Source organism: Aquarana catesbeiana, linkage group LG11 (assembly GCF_042186555.1).
Source record: "Aquarana catesbeiana isolate 2022-GZ linkage group LG11, ASM4218655v1, whole genome shotgun sequence".
NCBI lineage: Eukaryota > Metazoa > Chordata > Amphibia > Anura > Ranidae > Aquarana > Aquarana catesbeiana.
The window spans coordinates 12,132,046-12,155,265 of NC_133334.1; the positions used below are offsets into that span (position 1 = coordinate 12,132,046).

Genomic DNA, 23,220 nt, shown 5'->3' on the forward strand with positions numbered 1-23,220 from the left:
TGCTAAGTATATAGGGCAGACCCCTACTTTCAAACATCCAACTTACAAACAACTCCTACTTGCAAACGGAAGGAGACAACAGGAAGTGAGATGAAATCTACCCCTAGGAAGGGAAATTCTCTCTGTAAGAGTTAATATGGAAAAAATGTTTCTCCTCTCCACTGATGCTTTATCACCAATCCTTGTTTCACTAAAAACCCTTAATTTTCAAAAAACATTTGTCATAGGGACAGAAAGTGAGGTGAAATCTTCTGAAGAGGTTCACAGACAGCAAAACAAATGTCACAGGGGTGATAACCCTTCCCTATGTTTTCCAAAAAGCTTAAAAATAGATTTTTTGGCTGGAGCTACACTTTAAAAATGTACCAGTTCAAAATTACAAACAGATTCTACTTAACAACAAACCTACAGTCCCTGTCTTGTTTGCACCGCCTGTATACTGCTGTTCAGAGTTTATAGGGCCTGGGGGCCCCACGCCTTTCCTTTTTTTGGGTGCGTGGTTCCCCTTAATATCCATACAAGACCCAAAGGGCCTGGTACTGGACTGGGGGGGGTACCCATGCCGTTTGTCTCACTGATTTTCATCCAAATTGTCAGTATCCGACATTACATTAAAGCCGCAAGCAGTTTTAAATGACTTTTATTCCTTTAAAAATGTCATTTTGTGCAGGGACTGTTCTAAGCACGGGAAACATGCTCCACTTTACAGGCATACTATAGACACCTATAGACAGGCGGCCTCCTGGCTCACCTGTCTCACACCTATCCATTCAATGCATGTGCTTCCACTGTGGAGACACTTATAAATTTAGTGTTAGGACTGCAAGTAATACAGGGTGCCTTGACGAGGCCTTGCAGCTTTCACATGCGTTTGCAAATGTGTGCTAACTAAACCCCTGCCTTTAACATACGGTTAGACAGGTAAATTTGGTTGGTCAGCAGACTGGTTGGTGAGTTGAGCTATGGAATTGTCTTTTTCTTGTATGTATATGCCCTCCATGTGCTCCTTACTGTGAAGGCCAGTTATGGGTGTGGGCGGTGACCAGTGTCTTGTTACAGTTTGTATATTTGGGTCGGGGACACACTGGACGCCTCTGCTGCTTTTGCTGGGTGTCCAGTGTGTGTCCTGTCCCTTTAAGGGGGCTAGGGCGGCCTCCTGGCTCACCTGTCTCACACCTATCCATTCAATGCATGTGCTTCCACTGTGGAGACACTTATAAATTTAGTGTTAGGACTGCAAGTAATACAGGGTGCCTTGACGAGGCCTTGCAGCTTTCACATGCGTTTGCAAATGTGTGCTAACTAAACCCCTGCCTTTAACATACGGTTAGACAGGTAAATTTGGTTGGTCAGCAGACTGGTTGGTGAGTTGAGCTATGGAATTGTCTTTTTCTTGTATGTATATGCCCTCCATGTGCTCCTTACTGTGAAGGCCAGTTATGGGTGTGGGCGGTGACCAGTGTCTTGTTACAGTTTGTATATTTGGGTCGGGGACACACTGGACGCCTCTGCTGCTTTTGCTGGGTGTCCAGTGTGTGTCCTGTCCCTTTAAGGGGGCTAGGGCGGCCTCCTGGCTCACCTGTCTCACACCTATCCATTCAATGCATGTGCTTCCACTGTGGAGACACTTATAAATTTAGTGTTAGGACTGCAAGTAATACAGGGTGCCTTGACGAGGCCTTGCAGCTTTCACATGCGTTTGCAAATGTGTGCTAACTAAACCCCTGCCTTTAACATACGGTTAGACAGGTAAATTTGGTTGGTCAGCAGACTGGTTGGTGAGTTGAGCTATGGAATTGTCTTTTTCTTGTATGTATATGCCCTCCATGTGCTCCTTACTGTGAAGGCCAGTTATGGGTGTGGGCGGTGACCAGTGTCTTGTTACAGTTTGTATATTTGGGTCGGGGACACACTGGACGCCTCTGCTGCTTTTGCTGGGTGTCCAGTGTGTGTCCTGTCCCTTTAAGGGGGCTAGGGCGGCCTCCTGGCTCACCTGTCTCACACCTATCCATTCAATGCATGTGCTTCCACTGTGGAGACACTTATAAATTTAGTGTTAGGACTGCAAGTAATACAGGGTGCCTTGACGAGGCCTTGCAGCTTTCACATGCGTTTGCAAATGTGTGCTAACTAAACCCCTGCCTTTAACATACGGTTAGACAGGTAAATTTGGTTGGTCAGCAGACTGGTTGGTGAGTTGAGCTATGGAATTGTCTTTTTCTTGTATACTATAGACACCCCACAGGTACAATATTTAAAGGAATATTTCTCTTTTTTTCACTTTAAGCATCATTAAAATCACTGCTCCCGAAAAAACTGCCATTTTTAAAACTTTTTTTGCATTAATACATGTCCCCTGGGGCAGGACCTGAGTCCCCAAACCCTTTTTAGGACAATATAATGCATATTAGCCTTTAAAATTAGCAATTTTGATTTTGAACGTTCGAGTCCCATAGACTTTAATGGGGTTCTAAAGTTTGCGCAAACTTTCGGTCCGTTCGCAGGTTCTGGTGCGAACCGAAGGCAGTCTTCAAGGGATCCCACATCCATAGAAAAATCAATCAGTTCCATCAGTATCAGGCGCTTGATAGATGCTGCTGATCCAAGACTGATTCATTTTTATGAATGTGGGCCTATCAATGGAGTCTGTAGACAGGCGCACTCTATGATCCGTTACAAACCCTCCAGCAGCACTGAATGTGCATTCAGAAATAACACTGGATGCAGGACAGGCCAGCAGCTCAATTGCATATTGAGCAAGTTCTGGCCAGTGGTCCATCCTCAAGACCCAGTAACCCAGTGGATGGTCTGTTGAAAAGGTATCCAAGTCTGCTCTTGCCCCAAGATATTCCTGCACCATGTAATTCAGACACTGAAAAAACATTGAAAAAAGACACAAGTCCATCAAGTCCAACCTATGTGTGTGATTGTATGTCAGTATTACATTGTATATCCCTGTATGTTGCGGTCATTCAGGTGATTATCTAATAGTTTCTTGAAACTACTGATGCCCCCCCGCTGAGACCACGGCCTGTGGAAAGGAATTCCACATGCTTTCCGCTCTTACAGTAAAGAACCCTCTACGTAGTTTAAAGGTTAAACCTCTTTTGTCCTAATTTTAATGAGTGGCCACGAGTCTTGTTAAACTCTCTTCTGCGAAAAAGTTTTATTCCTGTTGTGGGGTCACCAGTACGGTATTTGTATATTGAAATCATGTCCCCTCTCAAGCATCTCTTCTCCTGAGAAAGAATACGTTCAGTGCTTGCAACCTTTCCTCATAACTAATATCCTCCAGACCCTTTATTAGCTTTGTTGCCCTTCTTTGTACTCACTCCATTTCCATTACATCCTTCCTGAGGACTGGTGCCCAGAACTGGACAGCATACTCTAGGTGCGGCCGGACCAGAGTCTTGTGGAACGGAATCATTATCGTTTTATCTCTGGAGTTGATCCCCTTTTTAATGCCAATATTCTGTTTGCTTTGTTAGCAGCAGCTTGGCATTGCATGCCATTGCTGAGCCTATCATCTACTAGGACCCCCAGGTCATTTTCCATCCTAGATTCCCCCCAGAGGTTCTCCCCCCAGTCTATAGATTGCATTCATATTTTTGCCACCCAAATGCATGATTTTACATTTTTCTACATTGAACCTCATTTGCCATGTAGATGCCCACCCCATTAATTTGTTCAGATCTTTTTGCAAGGTTTCCACATCCTGCGGAGAAGTTATTGCCCTGCTTAGCTTAGTATCGTCTGCAAATACAGAGCTTGAACTGTTTACCCCATCCTCCAGGTTGTTTATGAACAAATTAAATTGGATTGGTCCCAGCCTAGAACCCTGGGGGACCCCACTACCCACTCCCAACCATTCCGAGTACTCCCCATTTATCACCACCCTCTGAACTCGCCCTTGTAGCCAGTTTTCAATCCATGTACGCACCCTATGGTCCGTGCCAACGCACCTTATTTTGTACAGTAAATGTTTATGGGGAACTGTGTCAAATGCTTTTGCAAAATCCAGATACACCACGTCTACGGGCCTTCCTTTATCTAGCTGGCAACTCACCTCCTCATAGAAGGTTAGTAGATTGATTTGGCAACAGCGATTTTTCATGAATCCATGCTGATTACTGCTAATGATACCATTTTCATTACTAAAATTTTGTATATAGTCCCTTATCATCCCCTCCAAGAGTTTTTTAATTTAAAACAACAGTTTATGGAAATACGAACCAAATATATACATACATTCACATCTAATTCAGGTTGAATCAAATGGGTATAACACAGCATGAAAATTACAATTCACATTAGTCTTAGAAAATGTGGTCAATAGTTTCATATATGCATATCTCTTCAATATGTGAGCTGATTAAAATCTATACTGGAGTATTTTTCCCTAAATTACATCATGTAGTGCAAGTTTCACCATCCTCCAGCCATCTATCCCATATATTGGAAAATTTTTGCGGGCGACCTCTGTGGATATATATCATTTTTCTATATGGAAGGACATAATTTATTTCTTTTTTCCAATTTCGAATAGTAGGAGATATCGCCTGTATCCAAACCTTAGCAATTGCTTTCCTAGCAAGGAATAGTGACTCATGTATAAATATAGCTAAGTATTTATCTATGTCGGTGTCAGGTAGTAAACCCAGGAGACACAACTTTGGGTCAAGACCCACCGGTGAGCCCATGTTGTCATGTAAAAATTTTGTTACTTGTAGCCAGTAGGTTTGTATGTTCGGGCAGCTCCATATTAAGTGGTAGAAGGAGCCTGGAACCAATAAGCACATGGGGCACATGGGATTTCTATCATGTTGGAATTTAGCCATTTGTATAGGTGTAATGTATGTGCGATGCACAATATTCAGTTGTGTAAGTCTATCTGAAAGCTTAGGGGAGGCCATCCTAACCCCCTCCAAAATTTCATCCCAGTCTGTGTTATCAATTGGGCCTACATCCTGTTCCCACTTTTCTTTTGCCACTAGGGAGACTTTATGTGATCTATGCCGTCTAAGAACATAGTAGAGATTAGATATAAGTTTTGTGGAGTCTGTTCCGAGTAGAACATCCAGAGCCGGGGGGGTGTCAAGCGTAATACTTGTTACAGCAAACTGTGCTCTGAGCGCATGACGGAGCTGTGAATATCTAAACAGTAGTTGATTTGGAAGTGAGAATCTGTCTTTGAGTGTTTGAAAACGTATAGGGCCCTCTGCTGTTAGAACATGTGATAGGTATATGACACCATACGCTGCCCATATTTGTGGATCAGGTACAGTTCTCAATGCGATCATTGAACCACAGCGGGGTATGCGAGTGTATAATGGACTGATTTTGCTTCTTACTTGCTATGTCCCAAATTTTCTGGTGATGCTTTAACATTCCTGTGTTGAAACGTGCAGTGTCATGTTTATACTGTCCTTTTCTAAGGATTGCCTGGATAGGAGTGAGTAGCGGATTTCCCATTCCATCGCATACTAAAGACCTATATCTTTGAGATTCAGAGGTGTTGAGGTAGTATATATGCGATAGTTGTGATGCCACATAGTAGTCCTGTATATCGGGAAGGGAACACCCTCCAAGGGTGGAGTTTTTAAGAATGTGCCATGCTATCTTGTGCCTGCCTTGTCCCCACACAAAGGAGTTCAGCCTCCATTTGTTTGAATACTTTAAATGGAATGTACAAGGGGGCATACCATATCATGTAGAGAATTTTGGGCAGGATAATCATTTTTATTAAGTTGATTCTGCCCATGACTCCTGGTGGCAATCTTGCCAAGGTCTGTGTCTTAGATTTAATAATCGCAAATAGGTGTTCTACATTTAGGGCCACATACTCCTTGAGATTCCTGGTAACTTTGATCCCCAGATACTTAATCTCCGCTACTCTCTGTAAGGGAAGTTCTGGATTTACTGCTGCAGGGGGAAATTGATCTATGGGGAGGATTTGTGATTTTCCCCAATTAATGCGTAGTCCGGAGTATTTTCCCATGGTCTCTATAATTTTCAATGCTGCTTGTAAGGAGGGACCCTGATCAGCCAGGTAAAGTAGGGTATCGTCTGCGCATAGTCCTATTTTTTCCCATGAATCTCCCCGTCTAAGACCTATTATTTCCGGGCTTTCCCTTATATCTATGGCCAAAGGTTCAGCTTCAAGAGCATACAACAGGGGTGATAAAGGGCATCCCTGCCTCGTTCCCCTCTCCAGGGAAATTTGGTCTGATAGCCACCCATTCACATATACCCGTGCCTTTGGGGTCTGGTAGAGAAGCTGGACCCACCTTATGAAGATGGGACCAAAACCATAACAGCGTAGGCATACCCACAGGTAGGCCCATTCGACAGTGTCGAATGCCTTGGCTGTGTCAAGGGCCACTACCACTCTAGTTCCTGTGTTATCAAGGTGGGCTTGAAGGTTCATAAACAGTCTCCGTATATTCATTGCTGTGTTCTTTCCTGGCATAAAACTAGTTTGATCTGGATGAATCAAGGAAAGGATAACTGTGTTCAATCTAGAGGATAGAATTTTGGCTAATATCTTGATGTCAACTGGCAGTAATAAAATAAGGCGGTATGATTCTGGGTAGTGGGGATCTTTACCTGGTTTAGGGAGAACTATAATTTGGGCCTCTTGCATTGATGGGGAAGTCTACCTAATTCATATATTGAGTGGAATAGGGTCTTTAATTTTTGGATAAGTATTTCGGAGTATGTGGCGTAAAACTCCAGAGGTAGGCCATCTAGCCCAGGGGCCTTGGATTTGGCCAATTGGGAGATAGCTATGGTGATATCCTGAGTAGTTATGTGGGGCCTCTAGAGCCTGAAATTGTTCTGTATTTATATGTGGAAATTGTATTGTATGAAGGTATGCTCAAATTTCTTGGGGCGTGTATATACTTTGTGAACGATAAAGTTCTCCATAAAAGCTTGGCCACTAGTGTAGGGTCTGTAATAAGGGTTCCATCTGGCCCAATCAGAGACACCATTATTGGTGGTTTGTCCTCTAAATGTGCCAGATAGGCTAGCAGTTTCCCTGCCCTTTCTCCATGCTCATATATTCTAGTTTTACAAAAAAATTAACCTTGTTTGGCTTTTTCGATATGCAGTTGTGATACCACCCTTTCTTGCATTTTGACTTTGTTGAGGTTTTCAGGGGAAGGATAAGTGTTGTACACCTCCTCCAATTCCTGTAGGGTAGTTTCTGTTAGCTGTACTATCATTTTAGAGGAGGTTTTAAGCCTTTTAATCCTGCCATCTAGCACTCGTTTTGCATAAAGTTTAAACATATCCCATTGGGCGTTGAATGAGGAGAGGCTTTGATCAGTTGGGAAAAAGAATTTCAGCTCTCTTTCTATAGAGGTATGGTCTGCCAATGAAGATGGACATCTGTATCCAACATGGGGAGTAGTCCGACAGGGCCCTCGGTGCAAAGCCTGCCCCTGAAACCTTGGGAAGTAGTGCTTTAGATACTAGGATGTGATCTATCCTGGACATGGTGGCATAACTGGTGGAATGACATGTATATGCTCTTTCCTTCAGGGTTTCTATATCGCCATACATCAATTAGCGCAAATTCCTCAATTAACCAACTTAGCCTAGTCTGCTGAGTTTCATTTGCCCCAGTCCCATCCTGCACAGGGCGGTCCAGGTACGGGTTCATTGTCATATTAAAATCCCCCATCCAGACAGCTGGGACCGTTGGATACTGGGCCATGAAAGATAGGCCCTCCTTGACCACTTTCGAGCTGTAAGGAGGAGGGACATAACACGCAAGCAATAATACAGGCATTCCCCCCATGATGGCATGTAAAAATAAATATCTACCCTGGTGATCTGACTGCACAGAAATAAGCTCAAATGGGGTATTTTTAGTTACCATTAAGGTAACCCCTCTGGAAAAATTAGTGTGTGTGCTATGGTACGCTCAACCAATCCAAGGACGTTTCAGTGAGGATCGAAGATGACCCGTGATATGAGTTTCAGTTAGGACTATTACATTTGATTTTTGCGATTTTAGATATACAAAGGCTGCTGTGCGTTTGATTTTATCTCTCATTCCCCTGACATTCCAAGTCAGAAATTTAATTGTAGTCATTTAATCACATAGCAGAACATCTTGGAGCAGACTACCAGGGCTATCATGTCTAGAGACTTTACATATTTCCATCTGTGAATTATATCACTGTCTGCATATAAGATATTTATACCTGTATGAGTGCGTATCTGGCATTTAAACAAACATTTATATATACCTTTTGGTTCAAAACTTAGGCCCTGCAAACGGGCAACAACCCTCCCTCCCAGCTCCACACCTCCCCAACATAGTGAGAGCATGCGACTCCTAACGAAAAAATAAAGCAAAAGAACGGGCATCCAGCATGAAAAACTGGCTGGAGGTACAAGGCTTAATATTTGTGCTTGGTAATTTACATTCAATAACATTGTCCCTATGGGAGCGATTCCTCACTGAACATAGTGTGGTATAGTTATACAGAGCGAGTATGACATCCTCTTGTTCTTGGAAGGACACTCGTCTGCCAATTAGCAACTCAGTCCCAGCATTTGAGCCGCATTTCAGGAGATCTATAACCGGGATCAGTTAGATGCAATGAGACTAGGAACAATCACCAACCCCATGTAGTATAAAACAATCCCACATAACTATAAAGGACTTGGGCAGTCTGGGTCCTAAAACTCATCCAGCAGCCTGGAAGGAAAAAATATACTGCCGGCTACAGGAAGAAAAGTTATTGTGGGTTCCAGGGCATCAATGGGGTTGGGAAAGTGTACTCACAGTTCCATTTCTGTAGTGTAGTCCTCATGTCAGTCTATCACGGCGGTCCAGCTATGTCATTGCCGCGGCGGGAGTCTCAAAAATTGCACCCGGTCATCCTCTTCCACCCTGAGCCTAGCTGGGAAAAGCATGGCATATTTAAGGTGTAGTACCCTCAGGCGATGCTTGACATCCTGGAATTGGGATCTTTTCCGCTGCACTTCAATAGAGAAATCCAGGTACACTGCCACATGGCCATTTTCTAGCCGTATATTGCCTTTCTCCCTTGTAAGCCGCATGATCTTGTCACGGTCCTTAAAGTTCAGAAATTTAGCAATAAGAGTGCGGGGAGGTGCACCTGTAGGTGGGGGTTTAGCAGGTATTCGGTGTGCCCTCTCCACCGCAAACACCACCGAAAAGGCCTCCCGGCCGTATGTGGTAATAAGGCGATTCTCCAGATACTCTGCAGGGTCTTTTCCTTCGATTCTTTCAGACAATCCAATAAATCTAAGATTACATCTGTGACTTCTGTTCTCCAGATCATCTTGGTGGGAGTGAAGCTGCTGGGAATTACTCTTGCAAACTCCTTAAGGAAAATGTACCTTCTCAACTATATCCCACTCCTTGATGTGATCAAACAGGAAATAAAAAAAAAGTATGCACCTTCTGATCTCATGGATCGGACAAGTAAATACGGTCAAAATGTCTTTAGCCCCGAAGATCCTGTATATAATGCAGTTACTCCCGATCCCGCTGGCACAAACTTTTTTTAGGATATTGAATAATATTATCACTAGATTTATGTGGAAAAATAAGAAGCCACGGATCCCCTATAAGGTCCTGTGTAGGGATAAAGCCCAGGGTGGTTTTGCACTCCCAGATTTTAAAAAATACCACAGAGTGATAGTATTAGCATGGGTGTTAGACTGGGGAAAGGATCCGATTGATAAAAGATGGGTAAAACTAGAAAAAGATTTAAGCAACGCAAAACTACACCACTTAATTTGGAATCCCCCACATATTATGAAGTTAGTAACATGATGCACTCTAAAGATATGGGATCAGTTACACAAACAAAAAGCATAATAAAAAGAAAAAAAAAAGACGCTAAGACCTTGTGTAGACTACCGAGAGTTGAATAAGATTACCGTCAAAAATTGCTACCCTCTCCCCCTCATTCCGAAACTCTTCCAACGTTTCCGTTCTGCCCGAGTCTTTTGCAAACTGGATTTATGAGGTGCTTACAATCTGGTGCGCATCCGTGAGGGGGATGAGTGGAAAATGGCATTCCGAACTCGTTTCGGACATTTTGAGTACCTGGTAATGCCGTTTGGTCTCTGCAATGCTCCAGCCACGTTCCAGCACTTCGTGAACGATATTTTTAGAGACCATCTTGATGACTTCCTCATTGTATATCTGGATGGCATCCTTGTTTTCTCAGCCACCCTGGAGATCCATCGAGTTCACATGAAAAAGGTACTAACTATTCTAAGAATGCATGGACTGTACGTGAAAACCGAGAAATGCGACTTTGAAAAGGAAACTATCCACTTCTTAGGTCTGGTCATTTCCACTAAAGGAGTGGCCATAAATCCTCAGAAAGTAAAAGTGATCTTGGATTGGCCTGCCCCCTCAGACAAAAAGGGCATCCAAAGATTTATCGGTTTTTCAAACTTCTATAGAAGATTTATTAAGAACTTTTCAGCCATTATATCTCCCATTACCCAACTAACCCGTTTGCATTCCAGGTTCCAGTGGACCCCAGAGGCTCAAGCAGCTTTTGACAGACTTAAAGCCGTATTTGTCTCAGCACCAATCCTGCAGAATCCTGATCCCACATTACCCTACGTGCTAGAAGTCGATGCATCTGAAGTGGTCACGGGAGCTATCCTTTCTCAACGTCAAGGCCCTAAATCATTATTACATCCTGTAGCCTTTTCCTCTCGGAAACTGACGCAACTGGAGAGGAATTACGATGTTGGAGATCGGGAGCTTTTGGCCGTTAAAACAGCCTTGGAGGAATGGAGGTATTTACTTGAAGGTGCAGTACATCCCATCATGATTTTCACAGATCACAAAAACCTAGAATACCTTAGGACTGCCAGACGTTTAAGACCGTGCCAAGCGCAGTGGGCGTTATTCTTTTCAAGATTTAATTTTCATTATTCTTATTGTCCGGGATCAAAGAATGGTAAGGCGGATGCTCTGTCTCGGATGTTTCCAGATACTCCTGAAGAAACCACTCCTGGTACAATTCTGTCTTCTCAGAACTTTCTTCTGATTCAGCCTGACCTAAGAGCATCTATTGTTCAAGCCTCTCTCCAGTGTACGGAAACAGGAAGTACAACTTTAAGGAGACATGAAGGGTTCTCGTGGCATCAGGACAAAATTTTTGTCACCCAGGAAGTCCGACTACAGGTCTTAAAAAGATTTTATGACCATCAGCTGGCCGGGCATTTCGGGGTCCAGAAGACTATTGATCTCACCCAACGTTACCTATGGTGGTCTTCTCTAAGATCTGACTGCGAAAAATATGTCAATTCCTGTCTGGTGTGTCAATGTAACAAGGGTCCCAAAACCAAGTCTTGGGGTCTGTTAAGACCCTTACCAGTCCCAGAGCAGCCTTGGAAGAATATCTCTATGGACTTCATAGTTGATCTCCCTCCATCAGAGCAGTTCACTACAATCTTGGTAGTAGTGGACAGACTTTCCATGCTCGGTACACCTTCTGCCATGGATACTGCATAATTCTTAACAAAGAGATCTTGAGACTACATGGACTTCCTGACAATATAGTATCCGATAGAGGGGTACAATTCACCTCCGGCTCATGGAAAAATCTTTGCAAAATCTTGTCAATTGGGTTATGCCTCTCCTCTGCTTATCATCCCCAGAGTAATGGCCAGACGGAGAGGACAAACAAAACCCTGGAACAGTATCTACAATGCTTCTGCTCCTTCTCCCAAGATGACTGGGCCTCTTTACTGCCTTGTGCCGAGTTTGCCTATAACAACACCATTCACACAGCCACCAAGCAGTCACCCTTTTGGGCAAACTACGGCTTCCACCCGTCCTTTCTACCCAACACCATTCCTGAATCTCCGGCACCAGCTGTCCAGGATAGAATAACTTTTCTCCAAACTAATTACCAAGTTCTCCAAAGAACCATGCGAAAGGCTCAGGAAGACTGCAAGAAACACTATGATAGAAGGAAGAAGGAGAATCCCATCTACAAGGTGGGTGACAAGGTATGGCTGTCTTCTGTTAATTTCAAACTTTCTTGTCCTTCTGGGAAGCTTGGTCCAAGGTTTGTGGGTCCATTCGAAATCAAGAGGGAAGTGAACCCTGTGGCCTTTGAACTCTTTGACAGCCTCCTTCAAGATCCATCCGGTATTCCATGTCTCCCTACTGAAACCAGCTCTGCCAAGTCCATTTTAAGGAAGAGAGGAGTTGCTACCTGCACCAGTCACCATAGGTAATGACACTGAATATGAAGTCGAAGCCATCCTGGACTGCCGGAAAAGAGGCAGGCAGACTCAATTTCTTGTCAAATGGAAGGGGTATCCTTCAGAGGAAAATTCTTGGGAACCATTGGCTAATATTCATTCTCCAAGACTTTTGCAGAATTTCCATAACAGGCACCCTGAAAAATGGTCTAGGTTGGACATCCAGAGGCTGCCCCTTGGGGGGGGCACTGTCAGGGACATGGCTATCCCAGTACTAGCAATGTTGCCCAGACTCTCCATGGACGCCCATGGAGGATCCTGAGACGTACACGAGCGTGCACCACGCATCAGTGTGCGTTAGCACATGCCGGTATGCATCAGCGCACGCGCAATACGGCGCGTGCGCGACAGCGCACAAGTGGCGTGACCACAGGACTGTGACCAAAGGACATGCTGGATTATGTTCTCAGCTCCCTTGTGTACTTGACCTTGCTTCCTGATCTGTGTATACCCGTTGTGACCCGGCTTGCCTTGACCTTGCTTCCTGATCTCCTGGTTTCACCCCTGGCCTGCTTCTGGACTCCGCTTCTGCATCCTGATCTCCAGGATTTACCTTCGGCTTGTACCTGGACCCTGCCTGTGCATGACCTTGGCTCGCCCCTGTATTCTCTCTAGACTGATTTATCCGTGTATGACCCCTGGTTTCTCCTTTTACCTGAACTTTTACCAAATTCTGCTTTGCCAGAATTGACCATCCCTCAGTGGCTGAGCTCATCGGACTGCAAACAAGCACCTAGCCAACCATACTTCTTTGGGCACCGCGCTTCCTGTTCCCAAATCCAGGAACGCGCTGCACTTAGCCGCAAGGGGAGCCCTCTTAGCAACTCGATCTCCATACCCGCACGTGACACAAAGAAGTTATTGATACATCCCTTTTAATGGAATCAAAAATTAGTGGTGATGAGGGTTGTGCAGATTTAATATTGCTGGGAGCAATTTTACTTTTTATGTTTCTGGATTTTCTGTATGCTATTTTGGGTTTGGTGTCAACAGTGGTCTTTAAATGGGGATCTTCCAATAATATAGACCAAAGATTTTTTCCATTTTTTTGTATTTAGTGTGGAATTGCGTAATGAATCTTGTGGGCTGTTTTTGGGCGGTGGGTGGGCTTATGTGAGGACCTGTGGGTAGGTTACGATTAGGGATGAGCCGAACACCCCCCGGTTCGGTTCACATCCTAATGAAGCGTATTTGGCGCAGTACAAATCCCATATCAAATCAAATCAACATGCGAGCAGGCAAAAAATTTGTTCGAACACGCGAACACCATTAAAGTGGAACAGTGGGACACGAACATGAATAATCAAAAGTGCTCATTTTAAAGGCTTATGTGCAAGTTATTGTCATAAAAAGTGTTTAGGGACCTGGGTCCTGCCCCAGGGGACATGTATCAATGCAAAAAAGAATTTTTAAAAACGTCAGTTTTTTCGGGAGCAGTGATTTTAATAATGCTTAAAGTGAAACAATAAAATTGTAATATTCCTTTAAATTTCGTACCTGGGGAGTATCTATAGTATGCCTGTAAAGGGGCGCATGTTTCCCGTATTTAGAACAGTCTGACAGCAAAATGACAGTTGTAAAGGAAAAATAGTCATTTGAAACTACTTACGGCTATTAATGAATTGTCGGTTCGACAATACACATAAAAGATCATTGATAAAAACTGCATGGGATTTCCCCACAGGGGAACCCCGACCCAAAATTTAAAAAAATGCTTCGGGGTCCCCCTAAATTCCATACCAGGCCCTTCAGGTCTGGTATGGATATCAAGGGGAACCCCGCGCCAAAATTTAAAAAAAAATGGCGTGGGGGTCCCCCTCATAATCCATACCAGACCCTTATCCAAGCACGCAACCTGGCAGGCCACAGGAAAAGAGGGGGGAGAGAGTGCCCCCCCCCCCTGAACTGTACCAGGCCACATGCCATCAACATTGAGAGGGTGCTTTGAGGTAGCCCCAAAAGCACCTTGTCCCCATGTTGATGGGGACAAGGGCCATTTTTTTTTTTTTTTTTGGCGCGGGGTTCCCCTTAAAATCCATACCAGACCTGTAGGGTCTGGTATTCATTTTGAGGGACCCCCACGCCATTTTTTTTAAATTTTGGCGCGGGGTTCCCCTTAATATCCACACCAGACCTGAAGGGCCTGGTATGGAATTTAGGGGGACCCCAATGCCATTTTTTTTTTTTTATTTTGGTTCGGGGTTTCCCTGTGGGGAAATCCCATGCCGTTTTTATCAATGAACTTTTATGTGTATTGTCGAACCGACAATTCATTATAGCCGCGAGTATTTTTAAATGACTTTTTTCCTTTGAAATGTCATTTTGCTGTCAGACTAAACACGGGAAACATGCGCCCCTTTACAGGCATACTATAGACACCCCCCAGGTATGAAATTTAAAGGAATATTACACTTTTATTGTTTCACTTTAAGCATTATTAAAATCACTGCTCCGAAAAAATGGCCATTTTTAAAAATTCTTTTTGCATTGATACATGTCCCCTGGGTCAGGACCCAGGCCCCCAAACACTTTTTATGACAATACCATGCATATAAGCCTTTAAAATTAGCACTTTTGATTTCTCCCATAGACTTTTAAAGGGTGTTCCTTTAAAACACCCTTTAAATTGTTCGCTGTTCGGCGAACTGGCGAACAGCCGATGTTCGAGTCGAACATGAGTTCGACTTGAACTCAAAGCTCATCCCTAGTGTAAACACACACTTTCCTGTTCTGTTCTGACAGGAGTGACAGATCATGTGTTCCTAATAGTTAGGAACCACGATCCGTCACTTCCTCTAGTTAGTCCCCTCCCCCTTCAGTTAGAATCACCTCCCAGGGAACATAGTTATCCCCTTCACCGCCCCATAGTGTTAACCCGTTCACTGCCAGTGATATTTTTACAGTAATCAATGCATTTTTAAACGCACTGATCGCTGTATTAATGCCAATGGTTCCAAAAATGTGTCAAAATTGTCCGATGTGTCCGCCATAATGTCGCAGTCATGATAAAAATTGCAGATCACCACCATTACTAGTAAAAAGAAAATAAATAAATAAAAATGCTATAAATCTATCCCCTATTTTGTAGACGCTATAACTTTTGCGCAAACCAATCAATATACGCTTTTTGCAATTTTTACCACAAATATGTAGAAGAATACATATCGGCCTAAACTGAGAAAAAAATTAGCTTTAAAAAAAAAATGAGCATATTTATTATAGCAAAAATTACAAAATATTGGGGGTTATTTACGAAAGGCAAATCCACTTTGCACTGCAAGTGCACTTGAAAGTGCACTAAAAGTGCACTTGGACGTGCAGTCGCTCTAAATCTAAGGGGTAGATCTGAAATGAGTGGAAGCTCTGCTGATTTTATCATCCAATCATGTGCAAGCTAAAATGCTGTTTTTTATTTTCCTTGCATGTCCCCCTCAGATCTACAGCGACTTTACTTCCAAGTGCACTTGCAGTGCAAAGTGGATTTTCCTTTAGTAAATAACCCCCATTGTGTTTTTTTCAAAATTGTCGCTCTTTTTTTGTTTATAGCGCAAAAAAAAAAAAAACTGCAGAGGCAATCAAATACCACCAAAAGAAAAATCTATTTGTGGGAAAGAAAGGACATAAATTTTGTTTGGGTACAACGTCGCACAACCGCGCAATTGTCAGTTAAAGCGACACAGTGCCGAATCGCAAAAAAACTCTCTGGTCAGGAAGGGGGTAAATTTTTCTGGGGCTGAAGTGGTTAAGCATACTAAACCAGGTGTAGGGTAGGTGTGGAATAGTGTTACAAATAGTTTTGCATAGAGTGGTGATCTTATCTTTGAGAGCCATGTACTTTCTTTCTCTTTGCTGGGAGATGATCCCCATCCATTTTGCAGTACAAAACTCAGATATGTGTTTCCACTCCAAATAGAAATCTGGGTCAACTAAAGCACACTGTTTGAGTACTCTGAGTCCCCTAGGGGAAATTTTGTGGGATATATATATAATTGGAGGAAGAATTTATCCCACCACTGCCGGTTAGCAGTGGAGATTAAGTCCTCTAATCTTCTGAAATGGGTGCAGAGATCAGGGATAGGTATTTTTGAGCCAACAATTGGACATTTGGTTATAAAGAAACTAGTGGGAAACAAAGCATAACATCTTCCAAAATGACATGATATTTTCTTCAATGGCCGCCAAGGGATCCATAATAGCAATAATCAGTGCAATAAAGAAAACATACAAAACACACTGTAATGCAGCTTAGTTGGAGCTAGAACATAGACAAAGGTAACAATAACTAACAGCGCAAATACAGGTGAATATAAACAGGGAAAATCACAATTCATATATCATAGGTCCATAGTGAGGTCGGGGGTTAAAAGTTTCCAGATAAAAGGATAGAAAATGATAAAATAATGGCAGGACATTGGCGGCTGCTATTCTCAGAGAGATGATTCTGTATAGAGGAAGACAAAGGGGAGAAACCAGGAAGCACCACCTGAGTGTAGTATTAAAAGCTGCTTTAATGGCAAGGTATCGTAATACACTTACAAGAAGTAAGAACATAAAAAGCTCATCTGTATGGATGTGTGGAGTCCGTCTGGAGGTCCCTGGGTCCGGATCCGGTCACTGTGTGTGGCGGTAAGGTGTTTTCCGGTGGCTCTGCACGTCCTGTGGCCACCAGGATGGAGCCTGAACTCAGCATTGGACACTAGTGGATGACGTCACGGGTCACAGGAATCACAGGAGTGCATCCGGGGGAACGTCCACAGAGAGGGAGAGGAGAACTGGCAGGCTATGCGCTCGGAGCTTAAGCTTCTTCTATTTATTGGCCTGGGGTGGGAGTGTCAAGATCGTGCTTGTTATATGGTAGTGCTGTGGGACAACAGGTCCCAGCGCGGACGAACATGTGGTAAAACAGTGTATGGGGGACATTTATAGAACTGTTTCACAAATGGCAGCAAAACTTGGGATAATAAAATCATAAAAACAAAGGAACACAAATGGCCAGACATGAAATTAAATATAATACAGTGTAATAGGACATGAAAATAAAAATAGAAATAATAATAATAATAACAATAAATATAAAAATACCTTAAGGGCCTTAATACTAGTATACTTACTACGGCTGTCCAACACAACTGTAAAGAAAATAGGATAGGGGGGGAGAGAGAGAACACATTAGGATGTTAGTCCGGTTGATATATTGGCAGAATTTAAGTATATATACATACATAAGCAAAAAGGGAAGGTATATACATTTAATGGGGAAGAAGAGGAGGGGGGGTTACAACACTGTATGTGCCTCAATCTCCACGTTTAACCCTCCTGGTGTGAGGGTACCCAAGGAGTAGATCCAGAACGTTTCCTGCTGGCACAGACGTTTAAAACGTTCAGCCGCAGGAAACGTTGCTGGAATGGACTCAACGACCCACACCCCAAGACCAGCTGTAGATTTGTTGTGGTGTGTTAGAAAATGTTTTGGGATGCTATGGTGATCACAGCCTTTTTCAATAAAGCACCTGTGTTTGCCAAAACGTGCCCTGAGGGCTCTGATAGTTCTTCTGAGGTGTAGGTGTAGATCTTCCCTTTTAACTGTAAAGGATTTCTGGCCATGGTGAATAAACTGGCAGGTCAAGCAAAGGGGTTTTTTACATTGATGCATCCATTTTAATGGAATAAAAACCAGTGATCTAGATGTATCATCTTTATATATCTCCATACCTCATGATATAGGCATAATGGCCATTGAACATTTTTTTGGCCAAGGACACCCAAACTAACCCACGACAAGCCCGCTTCATCCTTGAGGCATTACAGTTTTGCCTCAAGCACAATTATTTTCTATCAGATGGAACCCAATTTTTGCAGATAAATGGCACAATTTTTGAGAAATATCGTAACCTACCCACAGGTCCTCAATAGGGATGAGCTTCGAGTTCGAGTCAAACTCATGTTCGACTCGAACATCGGCTGTTCGCCAGTTCGCCAAACAGCGAACAATTTGGGGTGTTCGCTGCAAATTCAAAAGCCGCAGAACACCCTTTAAAAGTCTATGGGAGAAATCAAAAGTGCTAATTTTAAAGGCTTATATGCAAGTTATTGTCATAAAAATAGTTTGGGGACCTGGGTCCTGCCCCAGGGGACATGGATCAATGAAAAAAAAGTGTTAAAAATGGACGTTTTTTCGAGAGCAGTGATTTTAATAATGCTTAAAGTGAAACAATAAAAGTGTAATATTCCTTTAAATTTCGTACCTGGGGGGTGTCTATAGTATGCCTGTAAAGGGGCGCATGTTTCCTGTGTTTAGAACAGCCTGACAGCAAAATGACATTTCAAAGGAAAAAAAGTCATTTAAAACTACTCGGGCTATTAATGAATTGCCGACAATACACATAAAAGTTCATTGATAAAAACGGCATGGGAATTCCCCACAGGGGAACCCCTGAACCAAAATTTGAAAAAAATGGTGTGGGGAGTCCCCCTAAATACCATACCAGGCCCTTCAGGTCTAGTATGGATATTAAGGGGAACCCCGGCCAAAATTAAAAAAAAAAATGGCATGGGGTCCCCCTCAAAATCTATACCAGACCCTTCAGGTCTGGTAATATCTAATATTTAATATCTTCTAGCAAGGAGCCCAGTTTAGGGAAGTTGGCTCTTTTGAAATTCAGTGTCTTTGTATTACCCTTGTGTTTCCTATTTGTGTGGTTTATGCTGAAACTAATTGACCTGTGATCGCTGTTACCTAAATTAGCCTGCATTTCCACATCTGTGATCAGGTCTGTATTGTTAGTAATTAGTAGGTCTAGTAACGCATTGATTCTTGTTAGTGCATTTACCATCTGACCCATGAAATTAGAAGATAGTTGGAATGATGGACTTTATAGGCATAACACAAAAAATTAAAAAAGAGTTTAAATATTTATTACAGAAGTTAATAACCACTTCAATACAGGGCACTTAGACACCTTCCTGCCCAGACCAATGTTCAGCTTTCAGCGCTATCGCAGTTTGAATGACAATTGCGCGGTCATGCAACACTGTACCCAAACTAAGTTTTTATCATTTTGTTCCCACAAATAGAGCTTTCTTTTGGTGGTATTTGATCACCTCTGGGGCTTTTATTTTTTGCTAAACAAATAAAAAAAGACCGAAAATTTTGAAAAAAATAAAAGTTTTGCTTTTGTTTCTGTTAAAAAAAATTGTAAATAAGTAAGTTTTCTCTTTCACTGATGGGTACTAATAATGCAGCACTGACAGGCACTGATACAGTGGCACCGATGAGGTGGCACCAATGAGCAGGCACTGACTGGCACTGACGATGGGCACTGATATGCGGCACTGGTAGGCGGCACTGATGGGTGGCACTGATATGCAGCACTGATGGGCATTGATAGGTGGCACTGATGGGCACTCATGGGTGGCACTGGTTGGCACTGATGGGCACTGATACGTGGCACTGATGGGCACTGATACGAGGCACTGATATGAAGCACTGATAGGCATCCCTGGTGGCACTGGCAGTGGTAGGCATTGGAGTGGGCACTGATTGGCAGCTGCCTGGGCACAGATTGGCAGCTGCCTGGGCACATAGTGGTATTTCTCTGGGGGTCTAGGGGCATACTTGGTGGTCCAGTGTGGATGGCTTCCCTGGTGGTCCTGGGCGGCTTCCCTGGTGGTCCTGGGCAGGATCTGAGGGGGGGCTGTGCTGATAAACAATCAGCACAGACCCCCCTGTCAGGAGAGCAGCCGATCGGCTCTCCTCTACTCGCATCTGTCAGACGCGAGTGAGGAAAAGCCGATTACCGGCTCTTCCTATTTACATCGTGATCAGCCGTTGGACACGGCTGATCACGTGGTAAAGAGTCTCCCCGTTAGAGACTCTTTACCTAGATCAGTGTTGCGGCTCGATATTCCTGATCACGTCATATGACGTCCTGTCAGGAATATCAAACCACTTTGCCGCCGTCATTTTGTAATAGGGTGGGCGGCAAGTGGTTAAAAAGCATATACATAGACCTACATATTTTCACAGAAAAATACCTGGGAGCAAATTGAATACACTATCTACATAATAAGTATATCTTTAAACAAAGTATTCGATCATTTGACTTGTTCAATTGTAATAGGTTTCAAAGGAGACAGTGTACAAAATTGCTCGACTTGCTCTACATGTTATGCATTCAGTAACGCTTCCTCAGAAGCTTTTGGCATATTATTTTCCATAAAGGAAAAGGAAAAAAAAGTAATAAAATGAATTAGATGAGTTGTGCTTGTCCTCCACCTCGATAGGCGTCTACAAATGGGAGTCCCCAGATTTGGATAGTGCAATCCAGCAAGTCCAGAGACAGCCAAGTCCAGTAGGAGATTGGCAATAAGTTTGTCCCAGGGATATTGGTATCATCCAGTGTGACCAAATATAAACTGGATCAGTCAAGGGCATCCCAGATACAGGATTAGTGGAATTGCTGCTGGTATAATCCCTGACGGAGACCTTATACATATAGCATTGAGGGATTCCTGACTTGGTAGCAACGCAGGCGCCGAGTAAGGACAGCTTGCGCTGCTACCAAGCCGGGAATCCCTCAATGCCTGCCAGTGCCTGGTATTGAAGTGGTTAAGCATCAGTAAATATGACCCTCAGGGCTATACTCGGGCCCCCATTACCATTGTATGCCCAATTACTTGCATATAAGCCTTCAAAATGGGCACGTTAGATTCTTCCAGTTCGGGTCCCATAGACTTCAATGGGGTTCATTATTCGGTTCAGAACTTTCGAGATGTTAGAAAGTTCAGGTGCAAATCATACAGGGGGTCGTTTGGCCCATCCCTACTTTTTAGGTACTAAAAATCTGATTGCTTTCAATCTGTGATCATAATAAGCATGCATTACTTCCTATAATCATTTGTGAGCTCATCAGTATCTCTTTTAGCTGTTTGTTGAAATCAATCGGTCAGATAAAAGGAGGCTGATGTTTGTCAGTATCAAAAGGAACAAACAAATGATAGCGGGAAATTGTTATTTGAAAAATGATAATCTATTGTGTATGGCCGGTATTATTGAACAATCTCAGCATTTCCTGGAGACCAAGGATTGGTGGTCTTGAGGATTCTCTAGTCCCCAACCAATCTGATATCACATGTTCTGGTATCTGAGGTTGTATAAAATGTCAGTAACTTACCATGTTTAAAAAATGTATCCAAAATTATTGTTGCGGGTATTAATTTATAACATAACAGCTCCATAGCATCGATAATATCATTTACTGGACTCCATCCTGTAAAAGAAACACACAATAGACATAATTTGAATCCTGCATGTTTGGAGAACCCCAATACTTCTACATATACTGGCTGTACATTTATAATTGCATTTGTAACATGTATGTTATTATTAAGAGCTGAACAATATGATCCAACTATATAATTCTCCATAATCCATTAATATTGCACATTTATTTTCGCACATAAGAATGAGCTTTCTGTTTGGGTCAACCATGAGTTCAACCCAAAACCAGTTTGTCTGCAGTTTGAAGAATAGGTGAGCAAAAAGGCAGATAAAACCAGATCACCTACTCAAACCTCTGGCTAATGCAGCTGCAAGACATTTATTTAGCTGTGGAATCACTACTGCCACTGAATTAAAGTTTCCTGATGGCTTGTTTCAAACTCTAAACACGTTGGCAGGGATTCTGGGTAGTGACATTCACCAAAAATTGCCACGATCTGGCATCTGGCCATCGACTGTCGTTTGTGGTGGATTGTCGCTGTGACTGGTTGACACTCATTCATCACGATTGATGCTTAATCCTTATCTCCGAATTACAGGATTTACTTGGATTTACATCAGGAGACATATATATGATTTTTAATTCCAATTAGTTTTTATTGAGTTTTAAACATAACATATACAAAGCTTAATACAAAGGTTTGCAGTTAGGACTGGGGGTGGAGCCACAAGATGGCGCCAAGTAGGAACTTGCTGTGAGGCCTCATGCATCACCCCGAGCGAGTATGAGGACGTATGCAATATCCATTTCACCCTATTTTAGCCGGCGTATGTTGCCGTTTTGGCAACTCTCCTATAACACTCCTACCCTGTACATGCCGCTTGGGATTGGAGGAGTGAAGCTGCACTGACCTAATAAAAAAAGACTGAGACTTCTCACCTGTTACTACAGGTCTCTGGCTGGACTTTCCCTCCGCTTTAGGTGAGATCCTCTTCCGCTGGGTACACACCGGTGTACACTGGAGGCGTGAAAGAAACCTGTAGTTGCTCCAGTGGCTCTGGTTGCTGATTCAGCTCCCTACCTGTGAGAGAGGCTGGTGGGTGGGTACGCCTGCTTGCGGATGGCATGGCCTGTTGGTCAAAACCGGAGTAAGCAAGGAGGGAAGCTGCTGGGGAGCCCGATGGAGCCGGTGGATGTAGTCCCCCTTCCTGCCTGTGAGAGAGGCTAGGGGGAGGTGGTTGTGTGGAGCAGAGGGTGTCACGCAGCTGAGACAAGATGTGACTGAGACAGCAGAGGAGCCGGTCGGATGCAGTGTAGTGGGACAGGCATCCCTACAGAAGCCCTGGATTGAAAGATTCACCACGGAGGTCTGGAGGTGAACAAAAACTCGAGGAGGGGAGAAGTTTACAGTGGGGACCCACTAGCGGTGCTGACAGGAGGACACAACAGGAGGAAGATTGAAGGAGGGCCGAAGACCGGGTAGGAACAATTGGAAAAAAACTGGCTAAATAAATTAAAGTAAAGTAATTTTCAGAGTAAACTATAGGTTATAGAGCTTACCCGTCTTGTAAGTGCTTCTGGATAAATTGGAGGACTTTATGTCTGGATGCAGCAGTAAGATGATTAATAGGATTAATAAGATTAATAAGACTTTTTAGTTTAAAGCTATTATAAAAGCTGTTGTAGCTATTGCTTGTCCTGTTTCATCTTGTCT

General features: G+C 43.2%; 1 protein-coding gene across 2 annotated transcripts in view; it reads right to left on the minus strand.

Moving 5' to 3' along the window:
* The window catches only part of LOC141111843 (uncharacterized), a 320,382-nt gene that overhangs the window by 188,667 nt on the left and 108,495 nt on the right, over positions 1-23,220 (minus strand). For both annotated transcript variants that reach the window (XM_073604002.1, XM_073604000.1), the window contains 2 exons: positions 21,459-21,554; positions 17,397-17,414 (listed from right to left, as the gene is read on the minus strand). In XM_073604002.1, coding sequence (XP_073460103.1) covers positions 17,397-17,414; positions 21,459-21,554 — 114 coding nt within the window. The remainder of the gene's footprint in view (positions 1-17,396; positions 17,415-21,458; positions 21,555-23,220) is intronic.